Genomic DNA, 19,283 nt, shown 5'->3' on the forward strand with positions numbered 1-19,283 from the left:
TTGGATGGGTGACCGTTTTTTTGCTTGTTTTGCTCTATTTTTTGTTGATGGTGCGGAACCCTCCGTGCGCGAGTCCGACTCGCACTTGGCCGGTTTTTGACATGGTCGTGGGTTCAAGTCCCACCCAAGACAGTGAATTTTTCCACTTTTAATTTATTTCGAAGCTTAATAGCATCGTTCGCAGACGTTTCTGCTTAATACAAAATTAATATACATACATATCTTAAAGTTCGAATATGGCGTAACTGTAAGGTTTGGCAATCAATGAACAAAATACCCAGAACAATTCATGAGAACGTTGCAATTTAAAAAAAAAATCTTTAGTACCTACGTCGCAATTGCATTGTAACTTATGAAAGCAAAATATTGTAAATAATCGTAAGTATATGATTCATAATTGTTACATATTTGCCGTGACTTATTTTTCAAAAGTGTTTTTCAATAAAAAGACACGTCAAGATTGTTTACCTTTTTTCTAATACTAAAAAAGCGGCCAAGTGCGAGTCGGACTCGCCCAAGAAGGGTTCCGTATTTAGGGGATTTACGACGTATTAAAAAAAACTACTTGGAAGTTTGCATGGTATGTACGTCGTATATCTTTTTTAGTTTTATTATTCTCTTATTTTAGAAGTTACAGGGGGGGGGGGACACATTTTAGTTTAGAAAAAAATGATATTAGAAACCACAATATCATTTTTGAAGACCTATCCATAGATACCCCACACGTATGGTTTTGATGAAAAAAAAATTTTTGAGTTTCAGTTCTAAGTATGGGGAACCCCCAAAATTTACTGTTTTTTTTTTTTTTTTTTGTGTGAAAATCTTAATGCGGTTTACAGAATACATCTACTTACCAAGTTTCAACAGTATAGTTCTTATAGTTCCGTTTTTGCCATTTGGCTACGGAACCCTAAAAACGAACTACTTATAGTCATATCTGGATAATCACAAACCTTATTCATGAAGAGTATACTATAGTCGGCAAGCTTCTAGAACGTGAGTCGTAGACGCTGCAGGCGACGTTCACCTGACACAGACACCTTTTTGTGTGAGTGCTTCTGCCCTAAGTGCCCTGGAAGTGCCATTTTATTGACCGAAGCGTAGCGAAGGTCTACGTTTTGACTCGGGCATTTTGCTTTTGTATGTCCGGATGTTCTCCTCTACAGGTCACAATTCTCAACCGATTCTTGTGAAATTTTGTGACCAGATTCTATGAGTAAATAAAAAATTTTTTGTCGATCCCGTTTTTGGAAATTTTCAAAAATGGAGGAGTTGTGATACCTCGCGCTTAAACAAATAGTCGTATCGATATCATAAGAGTATTTTCTTTTCGAGACATATTTACATAGTAAATGGCAAAAGTTGCAGAAAAATTGTATTACTGGTTTAGGCGGTATTCAGATATTTAGTTTGTACTCGAGAATGAGTAGCCGAATTTCGTCAGCTTAGCTAAGAACTATCATGGCGCATTTTGTAAACAATCGCCTTTTTTGTTTGCACACAGAAAGTCTGGGTTCGATCCCCAGTAAGACATAACTTTTTGTATTTATTTTTTTCACTTAAACGTCTTATTTTTTTTTTAATAGATTAAAATCTTTTTATTGTTGATTGATCAAACCGCTGTGTGGCGCTGTCATCATGCACGGTTCCAATAAGCTATGCTCGCGAGGTCTACAGCTCACAGAGCCACTAGTTATTGTTTGTCCTAGGGCACCCCGGAGGCATAGGGCCTCCACAAGATCCTTCCGCGCCATTCTGTCTTGAGCAACCGTCTTGGTCTCCTTCGTCGCCCCGACATCTCGAAAACCGAATTCCGCAAATGGCGGGTATCTTTCTCTTTTACTCCAATGAAGGCGTAATTAGAGTGATAGAGAAAAATGCCTGCGGTAACCCCTCTGGCGTTTACGTTGCGGCACACACTCCGTGGGTAGGTTAGCCCACCTATGTGGGCTAAGTCGTACATGGTCTAACCAGTCCCACTTTAGCCTGGCGGTTTTGACCACAACATCGCCTATACTTGTTTTGAAGCGCAACGTATCCAAAAAGAATCCAAATATATTCCAAATAGTTTATTATACCCATTTGAAGATGAGTGAATTTTTGTAATAGACGAAGCTCTCATTACAGTCGCCATCAGATATATCGGAGCGGCCGATGTGCTCAAAAATATCAGGCGTGTTCATATATTTGTGAGCACCTTGGGGGCACCTATTCCTTCATTCGTAAAGAGCGCTCTTTTTGAAGGTAAGTCAAGTGTAAAAATATGGGTGCACACTTCATACTCGAAAATATGTCGCATAGCTCTTATGTCAGCGAACTAAGAACTATTATATGGGACATATTTTTGAGTAAGTTATATGCACCAATATTTTTACACTTGACTGTACGTGTACAGACGCCATCAGGTATATCGAAGCAGCCAAGGTGTTCACAACATGTGAACACGGACTCTAACGCCTTGACAATAAAGGCGTGCTCAGATATTTGTAAACACCTTGGCCGCTCCGATAATAATACATCTGATTTTTAGGGTTCCGTACCCAAAGGGTAAAAACGGGACCCTATTACTAAGACTCCGTGGTCCGTCCGTCCGTCTGTCACCAGGCTGTATCTCACGGACCGTGATAGCTAGACAGTTGAAATTTTTGTTGCTATAACAACAAATACTAAAAACAGAATAAAATAAAGATTTAAGGGGGGCTCCCATACAACAAACGTGATTTTTGACCGAAGTTAAGCAACGTCGGGCGGAGTCAGTACTTGGATGGGTGACCGTTTTTTTGCTTGTTTTTTTTTTCTTGTTTTGCTCTATTTTTTGTTGATGGTACGGAACCCTCCGTGCGCGAGTACGACTCGCACTTGGCCGGTTTTAGTTAGCTACAAGTTTCGCAAACATCGAATACCCATTTAATTAGAGAACGCGTGTTCCGCCTCCACCATATGGCGATAGCGTTAATCAAGCTAATTTACGTTTATATCACTGTTATAGGCCAGGAGCTAGGCCCAAAAAATTCTATACAGTGTGTAAATCCAATACGGGCGAATATTTGAGGACAGTTTTTGTTTTCCGCAATTTTGTTTATGCTAATGACAAACGGGATGGTTTTTTGGCATTCCTTTTGTCCAACTAAAAAGTTTTACTGGCCTGTCCTTTGACCTCCACCGATGACCAGTTGTCAGACGCCAGAATATAGTAGCTAGTACAGTCACCTGCAGTAAATGTTACTCAACGAAGGCCGCAAAAATATCTGACACGATCTTATTTGTAGAGCCGGAAGAGCGTGTCACAAATTTTTGCGCCCTTCGAAGAGTAACATATTAGTGCAGGTGACTGTATATATAGCAAACTGACTGTAATAGTTCCGTTTCACTGATGATCATAAGTATACCTACCCGACTTTAATAAAACACGTGAGTCTAAACCGTAATAATTATTTTAATGTTAGTATACTTACATTAACACCATTTTCCGGTGCTAGCTCTTGGTCTATTATCATGTTTTGTTCTGACTAATTAGTTAACGTGCGTTTTAATATAGGTTAGGTTTAATAGTCTAGTGCCAAGGCAGTGTGCCTATTCCCAGGAGCTAAGTACCTATTACTGGCCGCGAAACCAACATGCCAATCGCTTACGCTCCGTAGCGATCGAAACGCAACTGTCACTGTCGCACTAATATGGAAGAGTGATAGAGATACACAAAGCGTTTCGTTGTCGAAGAGATAGCGATTGTCAGCTTGGCCGGGCCGGCTGTACCCCTGACAATTTCATTCGATAGCGTCACGTGACGTGCGTTAAGTGTCATTTTGTATGGGATATTGAGTTTCCATAACGTCCCGCTTGGCGCGATGTTCAAAATCCCATACAAAAACAGACATAACACAAACGCGAACGCTCGTCACGCTATCGAATGAAATTTACACCAGGGGTTCCGAATATGCCCTTAAATTCCTTAAAAGGATCCCCACTATTTTTGTTAAACTTTGTACTTATAGGTACATAATAAAGTTTATAAACTTAAAACTAAACACCATTTTGGCAAAAGACGTGACGCCGCGCGAATTTTCTAATTTGCAATAAATGAAATCCAATCTGTAGGTATTAATGGTTAGTAAATATGTAATTAAAATAGGTAATAATGTTTCGTGAGAAGTAATTTTATATACTTATTTATATATTTCGTTAGCTGTTGTTTTTCTATTTCGTTTTTAATGTGCCGCGGCGTTTTATTTATAAACTTTAAAGTTTATTCTTGAATTCCAAAAATTTGAATTTTTTAACAATATATAAAGTAAGTTAACATTTTGTAAATGGGAAATATCGTTCTATATGCAAAAGTATGTGAATTTTCCGAAATAATCACATGTGGGAATTTCGCAATTTATTACTAATGCTCTTATTGTAAGTAAACATAGAAAAACATTAACCAATAAAACTTAAAAACTAAATCTAAATATAAGTAAAACCAATCTTAAAATAAATAACTAAAGAAACTAAATACATATACCCCTGCAGCATGGTGCCGTAAATGCTGGCAGCATTTCCTCGCTGTATCGCAATACTTAATCTTTGTGCGAGGAAGCTGCCAGCTCTACGATCACCAGTGGCGTCTGCTATTTTTTTATACCTCCTTTGTTACTAAGCACTGTATAATGGTGACGTTCGACTGCACCACTACTTCTGCTGCAAATATTAGAATAAATGTCGCCGCCCAGGTTTTTTACATTTGTGGCAGTGATGCAGTGGGCATAGGTCTGGTGGCCTAACGGTAAGAGCGTGCGACTTGCAATCCGGAGGTCGCGGGTTCAAACCCCGGCTCGTACCAATGAATTTTTCGGAACTTATGTAGGTACGAAATGTCATTTGATGTTTACCAGTCGCTTTTCGGTGAAGGAAAACATCGTGAGGAAACCGGACTAATCCCAATAAGGGCTTAGTTTACCCTCTGGGTTGGAAGGTCAGATGGCAGTCGCTTTCGTAACTAGTGCCCACGCGAATTCCTGGGATTAGTTGCCAAGCGGACCCCAGGCTCCCATGAGCCGTGGCAAAATGCCGGGACAATGCGAGGAAGAATATGCAGTGGGCAGTATTTGTCACGCTGCAATATTGCTGCAGTCGACGGCATTACTGCAGGGAACGTCAAATTCCATATAAGTTTCTCGACAACATGACCTATAATTCATAATTTATTTATTGCTTTTATGGGTTTTACAAGATTTTTAAGTATGTTCCAGCATAAACCCCGTTGGGGCACAGTAATACGAGTTCTACATGAAGACTTATTCTAGGACTTAAAAACTAGGACTTAATTAACAATATTAAGACTTATAATTAAGATACTCCTTTATATTGTGCAATGGGTTTTCAACCAAGAACTTTTTTAGTTAATAAAGGAAGAAAGTAACTATAATAAAGGAAGAAAGGATACATCCTGGAAAAAGGACGCTTCCAGTCAATTTATTATCTAGACGCGCACTATAGGTACCTATTCGGGTTGCAAGAATACCTTTTTCTGCGACGAGACATGAATACCGACCCGACTTAATTCAGTATTACATTAAATTACATCTTTGTTAAAAAAAGAGAAAGAAAGTTATATGACAGGCATACTAATCATATGTCTGTGTGGGTTTAGCGGTGAAATATATATATACTACTTTTGCCCGCGACTTCGTCTGCGTGGAGTTAGTAATTTGGGAAGCTTATTTTTACGTAATCTGCTTTTTAACGATTCCCCATACAAACTTCCATCCCCCCTTTAGTACACCCCCTTTGGCTGATTTTTGGGATAAAAACTACCCTTTGTCCTTCCCCGGGACTCAAACTATCTCCATACCAATTTTCTACTAAATCTGTTCAGCGGTTTAAGCGTGAAGAGGTAACAGACAGACAGACAGATAGACACACTTTCGCATTTATAATAGTATGGATATGGATAAGCATTGTATTTATCGATATAAGTACGAGTATGTAACTATGTATATCGTCGCCTAGGACCCATAGTACAAGCTTTGCTTAGTTTGGGGGTAGGTTGATCTGTGTAAGATGTCCCCTGATAAATTATTACAATAAAATCTTAATTCTTTCTTTCTTTACAGCGGAATGCCATCTCGTTCGGATCTGCCCACGTGAGGAAATACCCTACAAAAGACTACAGGAAGTACCCTACAAAGACTATAGGAAGTACCCTACAAAAGACTATAGGAAGTACCCTATAAAAGAGTATAACATTCAAAGCACTGGTCCTTACTTACTACATAGAGTTATGTTTCTAAAGGTGAGTACAGTGCGGATATGATGAATGAATGAAAGAATGAAATAGTTCATTCACAATGAACATATGGTACGGCAAAACCTTGATTATCGGGTAGTTTTTTGGTTGAAAAAGATGTCACTGACAAGTGTCAAAGGTGACATATTTTTCAATCAGCATCGTATCGGTGTAATCTTATAAGCTTTGTTCGAATTGGGCCGTAATTGACGATGACAGCATATCACTAGGATATCTATGAATACCCTTAATTCTTACAGTGAAGCTGAAATATTTAATTAGTTAGGTACCTATTTAAGTCTCCTGTTCAACTAAATAAAGTACGCAGTAAAACATAATGAACAGGATAAATAATTAAAAACAGAAGGATAATGTTATAAAAATGTTTTCATGTTATCTCTTTGCGGGACCATATCCCCCAGTGGTTCTCAAATTATTCGTAAGTAGATTTCAACAATCGAGCATTTTTGTCAAATTCCCATGGAATTTTGAAATATTGATTTAATATAATATAATGTAATGTGATAATTCGTAGAAATATAAAATAAAGTCAAGGTATACATATTCATGAAACTTTTAAAGATATTTCAATTTCAAAATTTGGTCAGGTCACGGGAATTCTTCTGTCCATGGCAATTGGATTTTGCTGGCACGGGAGTCGGTTTTCTGGGAAATATTCCTATTTAAACTATGTTTTATAAGGGAAGGGAGTGGCAAGAATAATTTGTTAATTCGTAGTCGCAAAGTAAACTTTGAGAACCCCTGATATAACCGATTGAGCTGATTAGGTACTTACATCACTACACCAAAAATCTATTGCGACCTTTTACTACTTATGTATTTGGTCAATTGACATTAATTAAATCAGACGTTCTTCTTATTGAGTTCTTATGTTTGAAGCAAACGCGGAACTGTGTACCAGTAATCGGAACGGCCTAGGTACTCACAAAGATCCGAACACGCCTCTATTGCCAACGCGTTAGAGCGTGTTCAGATATTTTTGAGCACCTCGGCCCCTCCGATATATCTGATGGAGCTACAGTCTCCTCTGGTACTGTTTGTTGTCAAGCGATATCTATAAACTTTAATAGGTCACTTTTTTTTTGACACATTTTTATTGCTGACTGTACTTATTTTTGCAAGTCTATCTAGTACTTCTAGAATTAGAATTTAAATGCCTAGTAGTGTAGATAGTATTGAAGGGACCCACATGTAAATCAAGTGCTCAACATTCAAAGATCGCCCCCCAGTATCCCTGAGCCCGTACCATGAGTCACTGACAGTGTCAAAACTGACATATACGCTATCGAGAACGTAATTTACTTTCTATACATCTCGCTCGCACTAATATGCCAGTACGAACGAGATGTTAGAATAGTTATTTGTACAACAAGAGATCAAAGTTTGATATTTCTTCGAGTGCTTATTTTGAGTCCCGTGCAAGCGAAAGATTCTATAATACTCGCTACGCTCGTGAATCTAATTTAGAATCTTGAGCGTAGTAACGCACTCAAAAGCGCACGAGATGTAAATAACTTTGATCTCGTGTAGTTCACAAAACTTTTCACCTCAGCAGTGAGAACATATTAGAGAACCCGAAAAATGTATTCCTTCTTCATCACTTACCTCTATTCACTCATGTTTTCTTAAGATATATCAACAATTAAATTTTCACCTTTTCACCAGTTCGAGATGCTGGTGAAAAGGTGAAAGGGTACTTTGCTACTTAAAAACAGTGAACAAAATCGAATTTTGCTCATTTTGTCTCACTCAGTGAGCAAAATGCGATTTTGCTCACTGTTTTTATGTAGCAATGTACCCTTGTTCGAGCTGCTGAGGTGAAAAGTAAATTACGTTCTCGATAGCGTTTAGGTATGTCAGTGCCAAACTGATGGTAGCCTCGTGTAAATTTCATTCGATAGCATGACGTGACGTACACGTCGGCGTTAAATCTCATTTTGTACGAGCATGGGAGATTGAGTTTCCAAAATGTCCCGCTTGGTGCGCTGTTCAAAATCGCTATTTTACACTCGGGGTTTTGGTTGCAATTTTCAACCGATTCTCGTATTTTCAAATGGGGGGGGGGGCTGGACATCGGATAATGGTAGCATGACGTAGGAGGAAACGGGGTCATTCGAAGCATGATTTTTGGATGATTTTAGGGGGGGTGGTCAAAAATCGTCAAAAATAGATGACGTAATTTATGAACAGCCCCATACATTCATTCAGTTTTAAGCTAGGTCTATGTATAGCTCACAGAGCCAATTGTCACCATAACAACCAATCAAAAATATAATCGAACTAAAAATAGAATCGTCAAGTGTGAAAATTAAACTAGGTACGCAAAAAATCGCGCTCTTGCCAAAAATACGTACTTATGCCCACGCGTATATTCCAGACTTCTGAAATTGATAACATAGGCATCTATGACGTAAGTGTAAATACTATCCCAGCAAAAACATAAATGTTAAATGAGAGCCAAGTTCAATGTTAGGAATATGCGTCGTTGTTGACTTCACCGACAAACAAACTGAGATCTATATAATAGTTTGTCAAAGGACCGTCTCATTTCAAACATAGACAGAGAGAATCATATTATACTATCTATATTTGTCCCTCACTAGTACTAGCACCCAAAAGAAAAGGAGTATAGTTTATTTGTTTCTTATTTACTGACAAATTGGTTTGAGCAACTATATATGTGTGCCAAGTTCTGGTCAACTTGGGATGTAAATAAAGTTCTTGGTGTGTGAATAAAAATTGTTTTTTGGGAAATATTACAAATTGATTATCCTGAAATATCACTGTTTCTTTATCTTAGGTTCGTAACCATACAATTTCCCAGCTGGATGCCAAATTGTATGTTGCTAGGTCATCTAGAAGTGGGTTAAGTTTTTGATGTTAGGTCAGTCCGACAGTGAGAAAATTCCCGGTTTTTAGATGTTTGTATCTTAATAACCGCTTAAGTTATATTAGATAGAAAGATAGATAGACAGATAGATAGATATATAGATAAACACTTTATTCATTTCCACAACATACATGGTGATTACAAAATTATTCAACATTGGCATGCAGCTTAAATTAAAAGAAATCTAAAAAAATCTAGAAATCTATTCATAAAATTTGAGCTTATTAGTCTAAAGAGCCTTAATAAATAAACCAATTTTCATTAGTTCATGTTTAGTAGATTTTAAGTAACGTAAGGATGAAAAGTGGCTCCAAATGGTCCTATTACAAACGGCCGGCTGCGTCGACAGATCTCTTATTTAGAACTTGGCTTGACACGCTACCGTGTGTCTAGATCCACAATATTAACTGACAATAAGCCTTATTGCAACCGCGTAAGGTTCATGAAAGGTAAATTTTTTGTTAGCACTGAAACCACCAATGAAATGACCGACTTTTGTATTTGACGCGCCTTCGCGGCCGGCGGCGCTTGCTAAGCGCAGTTCGTAAAATGTTTTATTTATCGGTTTAAATGTCTTTGTGGTTAAGTGATAAAAATAGTGATAGTGATAAATATTTAATTAGTGCATTTATACAACTAGGGAACAAATATTATTTTTAATTGTGTTTTTAAGTAAGTAGTCACGCTTACTGTCTAACAGTTTCTAGTGCATTAATGCTGAAAGGTAATTTATATTTTATTAATATGAGAAGTTTTATGATTTCTCATGCTCTGAAAAAGAGTCACTGTTGTTCTAAAAGGCGTTCAGAAAGTGATACGTTTCTGCACTAGCGCATTTAACTTTCCAAGTACGATTTTTTTAATTTTTTTAAGATAAATAATTTTTACGATAAGCAATTGAAGTTTGGGAAATGGATTTGTTATACAATTTCCATTCTGATTTTTAACTCTCCATTCAATAAATAACGATTCTTTTACCTAAATTGTTAATTGAAATTACCCTCGAGATAAAAATGTATACTTACTCAGTCATGTTTTTTAAAATCACATGCATTTTACTTTCCTCGTATTCGAAATGAAAATTTAAGTATTTAACTCGGATGAAAGGCATTATTTCAGCCTCAGACTATTTGGCGCTCTCACTGCGTTCGAGCACCAAACTACCTCGGCAGAAATGAGTGCCTTTCACCCCTTGGTTAACAATTTACTATTATTACAGCCTCTATTGTCAAGGCGATGTAGTGCGCGTTCAGATATTGTGAACACCATGGCCGCTCCGATATATCTGATGGTGACTGTGCAGTTGAGTAGTCGCTCGCGACACAATTCCCGTGGGGTCATTTTTAGGGTTCCGTGCCCCAAGGATAAAAATAGGACCCTATTACTAAGACTCCACTGTCCGTCTGTCCGTCCGTCTGTCTGTCACCGCTGGTAGGCTGTATCTCATAAACCGTGATAGACGGACAGTTAGACAGTTGAAATTTTCACAGATGATGTATTTCTGTTGCCGCTATAACAACAAATACTAAAAGCAGATTAAAATAGACATTTAAGTGGTGCTATACAACAAACGTTTTTTTTGCAGTTTTTTGGGTAATGGTACGGAACCCTTCGTGCGCGAGTCCGACTCTCCCTTGGCCGGCTTTTCAGCTCTAGTCAGACTTCTATAGTTATTCTAGTTCGTTAGTAATTATTCTGCTAGTATTTCACATCACGTTAGTTAGTACGAGTAAATAAACACATCAAAATAGGTTACCTATTTACTATACTGCTTAACAGAAATTGAGAAACAAATCCGATCGTATGTTATGGTTGCGCCAGAAAGAGACACCAGATACATGGTTGCGTCACATTAGTATGTGCGAAAGAGATACAGCACCAGTGTTTGTGAAAAAACGGCCATGCGTGTTTTTGGCAGACAAAAAGAGTTCAAGGTTTGGCGGCGACGGTTGCCATTTGAATATGGACTGTAATTGATGTTAATAAGCTTCAAATTCCTTTGAGTAGTAAGAATCGCTCCGTTGCCGGGCCAATTCGAAATTTAAAAGCTGTTTTGATTTGTTATTGACAACATACGAACATACTAAGACTCGCATTGTTCAGGCGCACCAATTCGAAGTCTTTTTTAAGGTGTCCCTTTTGTTTCTCATAAAGTTTTAGGTCATAATGTATTGTTTGTCATAATTATTATCATTTGTCCTAAAACTAAAATAACTTTTCAGGATTATAAAGTGGTTTTAAATCGTTTGATTAATGTAGATTTTTTTTATTTAATAGTTAGGTATCAACTCTTAGCCACATTTTGAGATGTCGAAGTTTTCTATGGGAGAGCCAAAAACTTCTTCGCAAGTTCTAAACTCGTCCCGTAACATAAGTTAATTACTGTGTAAAATAATTACCTATTTAAAATTTCACTGAAAAGTTAAAATTATTATTTATAATTTTGTTTTTTTCTAATTGATCATAATTAATTTTACTTGGGCGAAGTTGGGTACCTACGATGAAGTTAGTGTTCCCTACAATAGAAAGTTTTGTTAACACAAATTTTCAATGAATTGCAACATTGTGACAGGGTTTGATACGTATCATATTAGTACCGAATCTAGGTGAGATTCTAAAACCCAAACAGGCCTCGAGACAGTTGATCCCAATAATACATAATATGTATTCGTTTCAAGGTCATTTTATGGCGCTGCGCTAGCTTTTTTGTTCTTTCACTAGATAGTATAAAACAAAGACGCTTCCTGCTGTCTGTCCCTATGTATTAGATCTTTAACCTACGCAACGGATTTTGATGCGGTTTTTTTAAATAGAGTGATTCAAGAGGAAAGTTTATATATAATTTGTTAACTCGTGCGGGTAATAATTTGACGCAATTTCATGTGTTTTTTTTTTACAGGGCACACAGATGTTCAGAAAGCGGTGGTGCGCGTTGGTGGCCGCCGGTCTCTGTGCGCTCTATTTCTATTGTTCGTTGGACAACTCGCTGCCTCGGTTCGTGGGGTATCGGAGGTAAATACGAGGAAATAGAGACGTTCGGGTTCAACTAACAGCAATGCGGCGCGTATTGGCCGATTGTCTGTTGCTGCCGCAAATGTCAAAAATCTGGGCAACATCGGTTCTGCCATTTGCGACAGCAATTTGTCGGCAGTAATGCCGCGTTGCACTGCTGACTGCAATAGTTTAGAAACAGGGATCCGCACCCAGGACCGCCAGGGTCCCAGGCAGGGTCACTTAATACCTACAGACTATTAGAAAACCGACCGGGCGATTCGAACTTAGCTGTCAAGAAATATAGCTGTTGACAGCTGACAGATCATATCCATAACCGTTTCATAACAAGATCATAAAGTTCGAATCGCCCATTCCCGTTTGCGTTCGCATTTCGATTCCCATTCTTGATCCTATACCCACTCCCACTCTAATTCCTACTCCCATTCCCAGACACCAGCTCCAGACCTCGTCGAAGTCCAACCCAGTCGCTATTCCAGTCCCAGTCGTCATCATCATCAACTTAAGAGTTATTCTCTTGTCGGTGGAGTATCTTCTAGACATGTCGTTCACGAGTGAGTGATTTAAATGAGCTATATCATTTGATTCAACTCGCTCACTCTTCAACTCACTGATGATTTAACTCGCTCAGTAACTCAGTCGCTCAGAGCTCCTTGCGCGCTCTTTCCCACTCATGAATCGAATGAGTCGGCCGAGCGCGAGGAGCGAGTGAGCGAGTGAGACTGCGAATAGGTTTCGGAGCGGTTCAGAAGAATTCGGAGGGTTTCGGAAAAACATGGCGGGATCGTATCGCGTGATTCGCCATCTTGGTCGCACTTATGGCTGTATGTATCTGATTGATTGACTTCTCTCTCTACTCACTCGGGAACAATATAGTCTACAGATCCACTGAGCGAAATGAGTGATATATATCACCGCGAACGAAAGATATGAATCACTCTTTTCAACTCAGTGAACGGTTTTGCGCATGTCTAGTATCTTCCAGCTTTCCCTATCCTGCGCCAGCTCTTTGACTTTTTGATACGACACGGCCCCCACTTTTTCTTTCATTTACTCTAAAAGCTGCGTCTGGGTTTTCCTCTACCCCGCTTGCGTCCTATCCGCCCCTCCAAGATAGTTTCCAAGAAGTGGCCGTGTCGTATTAAGTGTCCAATTATTTTCCCGCGTCTATTAATTAATAAAAATAACAATATCTTTATTGACAATAAAAGTTTGCAATAGTTTTCGGATAGCTCTCCTTTTACTCACTCTTTTTATCTCTTAGTTCCAGTCGTAGACCGGACAATATTCGAGACCTTGTGGGGTCAGGTTTCATTTATAGTATTTTTTTATAGATCGGACGTCCCGGGTGCCCCGAATGTACAACTCTCCAATGTTATAGAAGATGACGATAAACTATTGGGTACTGATATAAAGAACAGGTAATAGTATTAATAAGTTGTTTGCGTCATTTTTGATACAAGCTTTTATCGTTGACTGTACTTTTCTTTCAACAGGCAACTTATACTCGAGACAATACTCAAACCCAAACACAATTAGGTTGCGTTGTTTTACAGAGTTTTTATAGTCGACTCCTCTATCCTGTACGGTTACCATCAGTTTGTCACTGACATAAACGCCGTCGAGAACGTAATTTACTTTCTATACATCCCGTTTGCGCTAATATGCGAGTGCGAGCGAGATGTATAGAAAGTAAATTACGTTCTCGACGGCGTTTATGTCAGTGACAAACTGATGGTAACCGTACTGGTCTATAACAGATGCTCGATCACGGCTCGATGGTACCATAATGCACTGGCGCCTTACATTACAGCTGTTTCAGCTCAATCGAATAATGGGAAATGGGTCTAATTTAGCTTGAAAGATTTGACTCGAACATACGTACAAACATTGCAACAAGTTAAATAAAAGTTTGTAATAAAAAGATAACCTATCATTCTCATTACGAAGCTTTTTGAATCCGTTAATTTCTACCGGTGAGATATCATTCAGGGCACACCGGACACGTGTGCGTAGACATTCACGTGCGCGTTGTAATATACAGATCCTTATGCGAGATGGCACACCGCTTGCGTGACGTGTGCGTACACGGCTCCAATATTTTAGCGCATGTCTACGCATACGCAGCCAGTGTGTGGACTTACATGAAAAATAGGATTAGCTTAGACAAATACTAAGTATAATTTACCTAATTTATTATTTTTTATTTTTCAGAACTGCTATTATCGAGTGAGTATTAAATATATTTTATTCAATTATCAAGAAAGAATAATTTATTAAGTACTGAACCGGTGAGCTCCATCTTAGACTCAGCACCCCTAGCCTAACTTAAAAATAGCCATGTCAGATAAACGTCAGTCCATACAAAAGTTTGCACAATTGTGCAAGGTTGTCGGCAGAGGGGTAAGCCCTTAAAGGTGACTCTGGTTATTAAATGCTCTAAGCCCTAGCCCTAAGCCCTAGTTTCATTCGATAGCGTGACGTAACGTTTGCATTTGCGTTAAGTGTCATTTTGTATGGGATTTTAAGTTTCCAAATGGAGTAGCCATTGACAGGCGTTCCCCTCTGTCGAAAATAGGAGGCCAATGGTCATATACAATGTATGCACTGTCGTTTATCTGACATGGCTATTTTTACGTTACGTATACATTTTACGTGCCCCTCCCCCGCAAAAATCGGCAGACTTTATTGTACAGAAAATTGCAAACAAGGCGTCTCTATTTGGTTATATCCTCCAAGTTTTAGACCGTCTTTCCGTATTAAATTGACATAAATCCTTTTTTTCTATAACTTTGCTTTGTTCTGTGATAGATTCTTAGAAAAGAAGTTACAGAAAGCCCTAAAATACGACAAAGGGACAGGCTGCAAGATCCCAAAGCTGGACCCTTACTCAAACGATATGGCCTGGTCTTACCGGAAACTGGGACCCCTGACATGCAAGGGACAAGATTGGGTGAAGTGCTATGTAAGTATAAAACTAGTGGATCACACACATTTATTACGTGACAGTCGAAGTTCGTACATAAGCACAGAATAAGTAATAGTATTATCATACAGAACGGCCACGCACCGCCCCGCCCCGACTCGGATTACCTCGCCCCGCGACTGGCCGCGACATGAATCTGACGGACTTCTGGCATGCTCTCAGTAGAGCGACTTACGCACACATACACAATGACGCGTGTACAGACGTGCCGCGCACACATATAAACCCAAATCATTTTTGATGTATGGCGTGTCCGCCCTGTGACATAAGTTCCAAAAAACTCATTGGTACGAGCCGGGGTTTGAACCAGCGACCACCGGATTGCAAGTCGCACGCTCTTACCGCTACGATACGATACGAGTATGATTCCAATTGGGTCTCCATTGTTTCCCAAATTTTTTTAAGTCATAATGTATTTTTTGCCCGCATTTTCGTTAGTCATAATTTATTTTGTTCAGTAACGCGTCACTTTTCAGAATTGCGATAAAACAAACCTAACCTAACCTAACCTATCTATAGGATAAACCTTACAAAATTCCTCAAAAGTTAACGGATTCAGTTTTATGACTAATGATAATATGACGAACAATACATTATGACTTAAAACTTTATGGGAAACAAAGGGACCCCTTCCAATATGATGCAATGTCGTGCACGTTCAATTTGACACGTAGACACTGAAAGAATATTTACATAACAGTAAACTACCTTGAATATAAATAATTTCGTTGCACACACCGACTCTAATTGGCAAGGACTCTACTTGTTACGCCATACTTTGGACATGTCATTGCGTAAGTGTGTCGAATCTCTTTAAGGTTCCGTCACACAGGTGCGTTTTCCGGGCGGAACGTGACCGTTTTATATGTTAAAGCGGCGCGCCCTGCTCACGCCCCGACCGGAAAACGCGCCTGTGTGACTGAACCTTTAGTTTGCTCACCTACCGCGGCTACCGCCGACTGCTAATAAAAACCAATTCAAACGTACACGTTGACATCAAAATGATGTTTTTATCGGAAGTTCTTAACAATTACTTATTTATTAGTTTATTTCCTTATGCGTTCACTAGGCGTTCCTAGTGTATAGTCGCCATCAGATATATCGGAGCGGCTATGGCGCTCACAATATCTGAACACGCACTCTAACGCCGTGACAAAAGAGGCGTGTTTAGATATTTGTGAGCGCCTCTCTATATGTTTACTTGTCTTTTCAGTATTCCGAATGTCGCGTCGTAGACTCAATAAGAGACACACACACAAACATCGAGTGCGAGTACAAAGACATTATCTACAAAGATGATTTCCACCACGACTTCGGGAAACCTACTGTAGTCAAAGATGGCGGCGTATACCATCTGTCAGCCAGTGATCACGTCAGCGTACAATGTACAGGAGTTGTGCCAAGTATGTAAGTGGTGATCATGTATGGTTTTAGTTTAACATTTGACGGTAGATGGCGGTGTTCTGTTGACGAAGTTTTCTACATCGCGCTTGAACATTCTACGTTATAAGATGCTTCATAGTAGATTAGGGCCGAGTCTGGTTGCCATGTTACAAAGAAATATAGTAAGAGGTTTAAACGAAATGTACATCTACATACTTGTAGGCTAATTCGAGTTTTAGTTATTCGAATATGATACTAATCTGTCAATGTCAAAAGTGACATTTCTTCAACCAAAAACATCACTCTTGACACTGAGAAATTTGTATCATATCGGAAACAGACCGAATCGATCGATCGAAAATTCGAATTGGAATATTCGTCGTAATACCTCGAGTCGAAAAACTATAATAAATAATTATAATTACGCATGATCCAAAGTAGGTATATTAAATATAGGAATATAGATAGAATGCAATATATTAAACAAAATCTATTTTGTTTTTAGGTTTTTCTGGTGAGTAGAATTATCTGTAACGTTTGTGTCAGTTTTCATTTGTTAAAATTGTTAAGTTCCGTATGACGTCACTCTCACTACTGTACTAACGAAATAGTGTCAGTTACTTTTTTAATACTCAAATAACTTCACCGGTCCTCAATTGCAAATAAAATGGTTTTGGGCCCTAATTAAATTTAATCCACGACATGGAATGGTGGCGGTATATGCACTTTGTTTGTTTGTTAATTTATTTCGTTTGTTGGGGTGTTTGATTTGATTTGGTTTGATTGTGTGTTTTTTTTTGATTGTGTGTTTGTGTAAGTATAATAGCCCAATGGATAAGTTCTTGTCTAGTCAGATCTTTTTTCATTTTCTCTGGTTCGTACAAAATTTTTTTAGTTAAAAAACAGCAATATTTAAACTCATCATAAAGATATATATATATTTTTACAATAATGTAGTTTATTAGTTCTATATGAAAATATTCTACAATTACAAAATTGAACACAAGAAATATTAACTGTATGGGTCTTGCAAATCAATTTTTTTAATTTGTTTTTAGGTTGGCGTGGTAAGTTCAATCACTATGTGTAATTATGCCTATCTTTATTAACACACAAAACTAAAAACACAACATAATAAAACTTTCTAAATCTACTACACTACACTAACTTACTTTATTTATTTTCTTTAGTAAAATATAAAGTTTGTGATTTTTAAATTAAAAATTTCAACAAAGATTTTAAGTAACGAAATAGAGCGATTTTGAATTTTTTTAATACCCAACAAATAAAAAAATCAATTTTATTACAAGAACTAATTTTTACCCCCATCGTAACGACCTCCGTTCCTATGTTTTATGCGCTTATTTGTTTGTCTATTCGTTCGTCCGTTCGTTGTTTATTTTGTTTGTATGTTAGTTGTCGTTTATTTTTATTTTATTTTTTTTTCTAGTGTTATTTATTACTTTGTGCATACAAAATTAAAATTCCCATTTATGTTACCATTTATGTTAGAGATGGTTCCTATTGGAACTAAATACTTAAAATAGGCTTGGTATACCTATATGAAAAATTAAGTCCGAGGATATTAAAATTTAAACAATATAAGCGGATATTGAACATTAAACAATATCATTTATATTTTGTTTTAGGTTGTGGTAAGTACATAATTATCTGTAACTTTCTGTGCCTATCTTCGAGTACAATACGAAATAATGAAATGTGAGTGTTATTCGTAAAATGACTATTTCATTTCAATAAAAAGACGCGTCAAGTTTGTTTACATTTTTCTTATTATTATTACTAAAAAAACGAAGTAGATTTGCACATGTGCGATAATTAGCACATTACGTAACTATGACGAAAATTTAATATATAAAACGTTGTACGATACGTGTGCGAATTTCCTGTTTTTCACACTTGTATCTAGGGTTTGCAACCCGGATCCGAAATGTATGCAATTATCCGGATCTGGATCCGGATCCGCGGATCTCCCCATACATTTCGGATCTTTCGTGCAAACCCTACTTGTATCGTAATGTAAAATAGTACTATTTAGATATCGTACCTATTTATATCGTATTTAACGAGGCCATATGCGATGTTGAATCACAACTAAACACACTCTGGACTGCATTTTAAAATGTTATCTAAAATGACTGTAACATTAATTTGTAAAATTACACATGTCTGTTTCATATCAAGAAGATCAGATGTTTCTGTAATATTATGTTTCAATCTCCATGTGATGTGCTCTATATAAATCCGATTAATTTTAAGCAAAACATTAAATTAATCGGATACACCCAAATTTTTACACAATTTTTTCCCGAACAAAATTACGTGATATTTTCCCAAGCCCCTCTTTCTCACGTGAGATTTTGTGAGATTCGGCTCGCGTACCCTCGTGTACTAATGGACGCCTCCTAATAATTTCAACGAGTTTTAAAGTGATCTCTAAAACATGCTTTGTGTTCCAGGGGTAAGACTGAAAAATGGTCAGGCAACATGATCGGTTTCCGTCCACTCTCCCCTCCGGCGAAACCCCTGGACGACCAGATCAACGTGATGATCCTCGCGTTCGACTCCACTCCCCGGAGCGGCTTCGTCAGACTCATGCCCGAGAGCTGGAAGGTCATTAACGAGGAGTTGAAGGCTACGGTCATGGAAGGGTAACGGAACAACACTATCTCTTCTCTTCTTTCCATTTTGTTACCTGTCTAGGG

At 38.0% G+C, this 19,283-nt stretch overlaps 2 protein-coding genes across 2 annotated transcripts in view; both read left to right on the plus strand.

Annotated features, from left to right (window-relative positions):
- LOC134658800 (uncharacterized) overlaps positions 1-3,208 on the plus strand; it is a 71,111-nt gene extending 67,903 nt beyond the window's left edge. Inside the window, exon 2 of the mRNA XM_063514457.1 lies at positions 3,195-3,208. The gene's annotated coding sequence lies outside the window, so the exon portion shown is untranslated. The remainder of the gene's footprint in view (positions 1-3,194) is intronic.
- LOC134658667 (uncharacterized) overlaps positions 1-19,283 on the plus strand; it is a 48,139-nt gene that overhangs the window by 15,044 nt on the left and 13,812 nt on the right. Inside the window, exons 2-7 of the mRNA XM_063514320.1 lie at positions 12,079-12,191; positions 13,526-13,612; positions 14,406-14,420; positions 15,003-15,156; positions 16,391-16,584; positions 19,038-19,229. Coding sequence (XP_063370390.1) covers positions 12,079-12,191; positions 13,526-13,612; positions 14,406-14,420; positions 15,003-15,156; positions 16,391-16,584; positions 19,038-19,229 — 755 coding nt within the window. The remainder of the gene's footprint in view (positions 1-12,078; positions 12,192-13,525; positions 13,613-14,405; positions 14,421-15,002; positions 15,157-16,390; positions 16,585-19,037; positions 19,230-19,283) is intronic.

Source organism: Cydia amplana, chromosome 23 (assembly GCF_948474715.1).
Source record: "Cydia amplana chromosome 23, ilCydAmpl1.1, whole genome shotgun sequence".
NCBI classification, from domain to species: Eukaryota; Metazoa; Arthropoda; class Insecta; order Lepidoptera; family Tortricidae; genus Cydia; species Cydia amplana.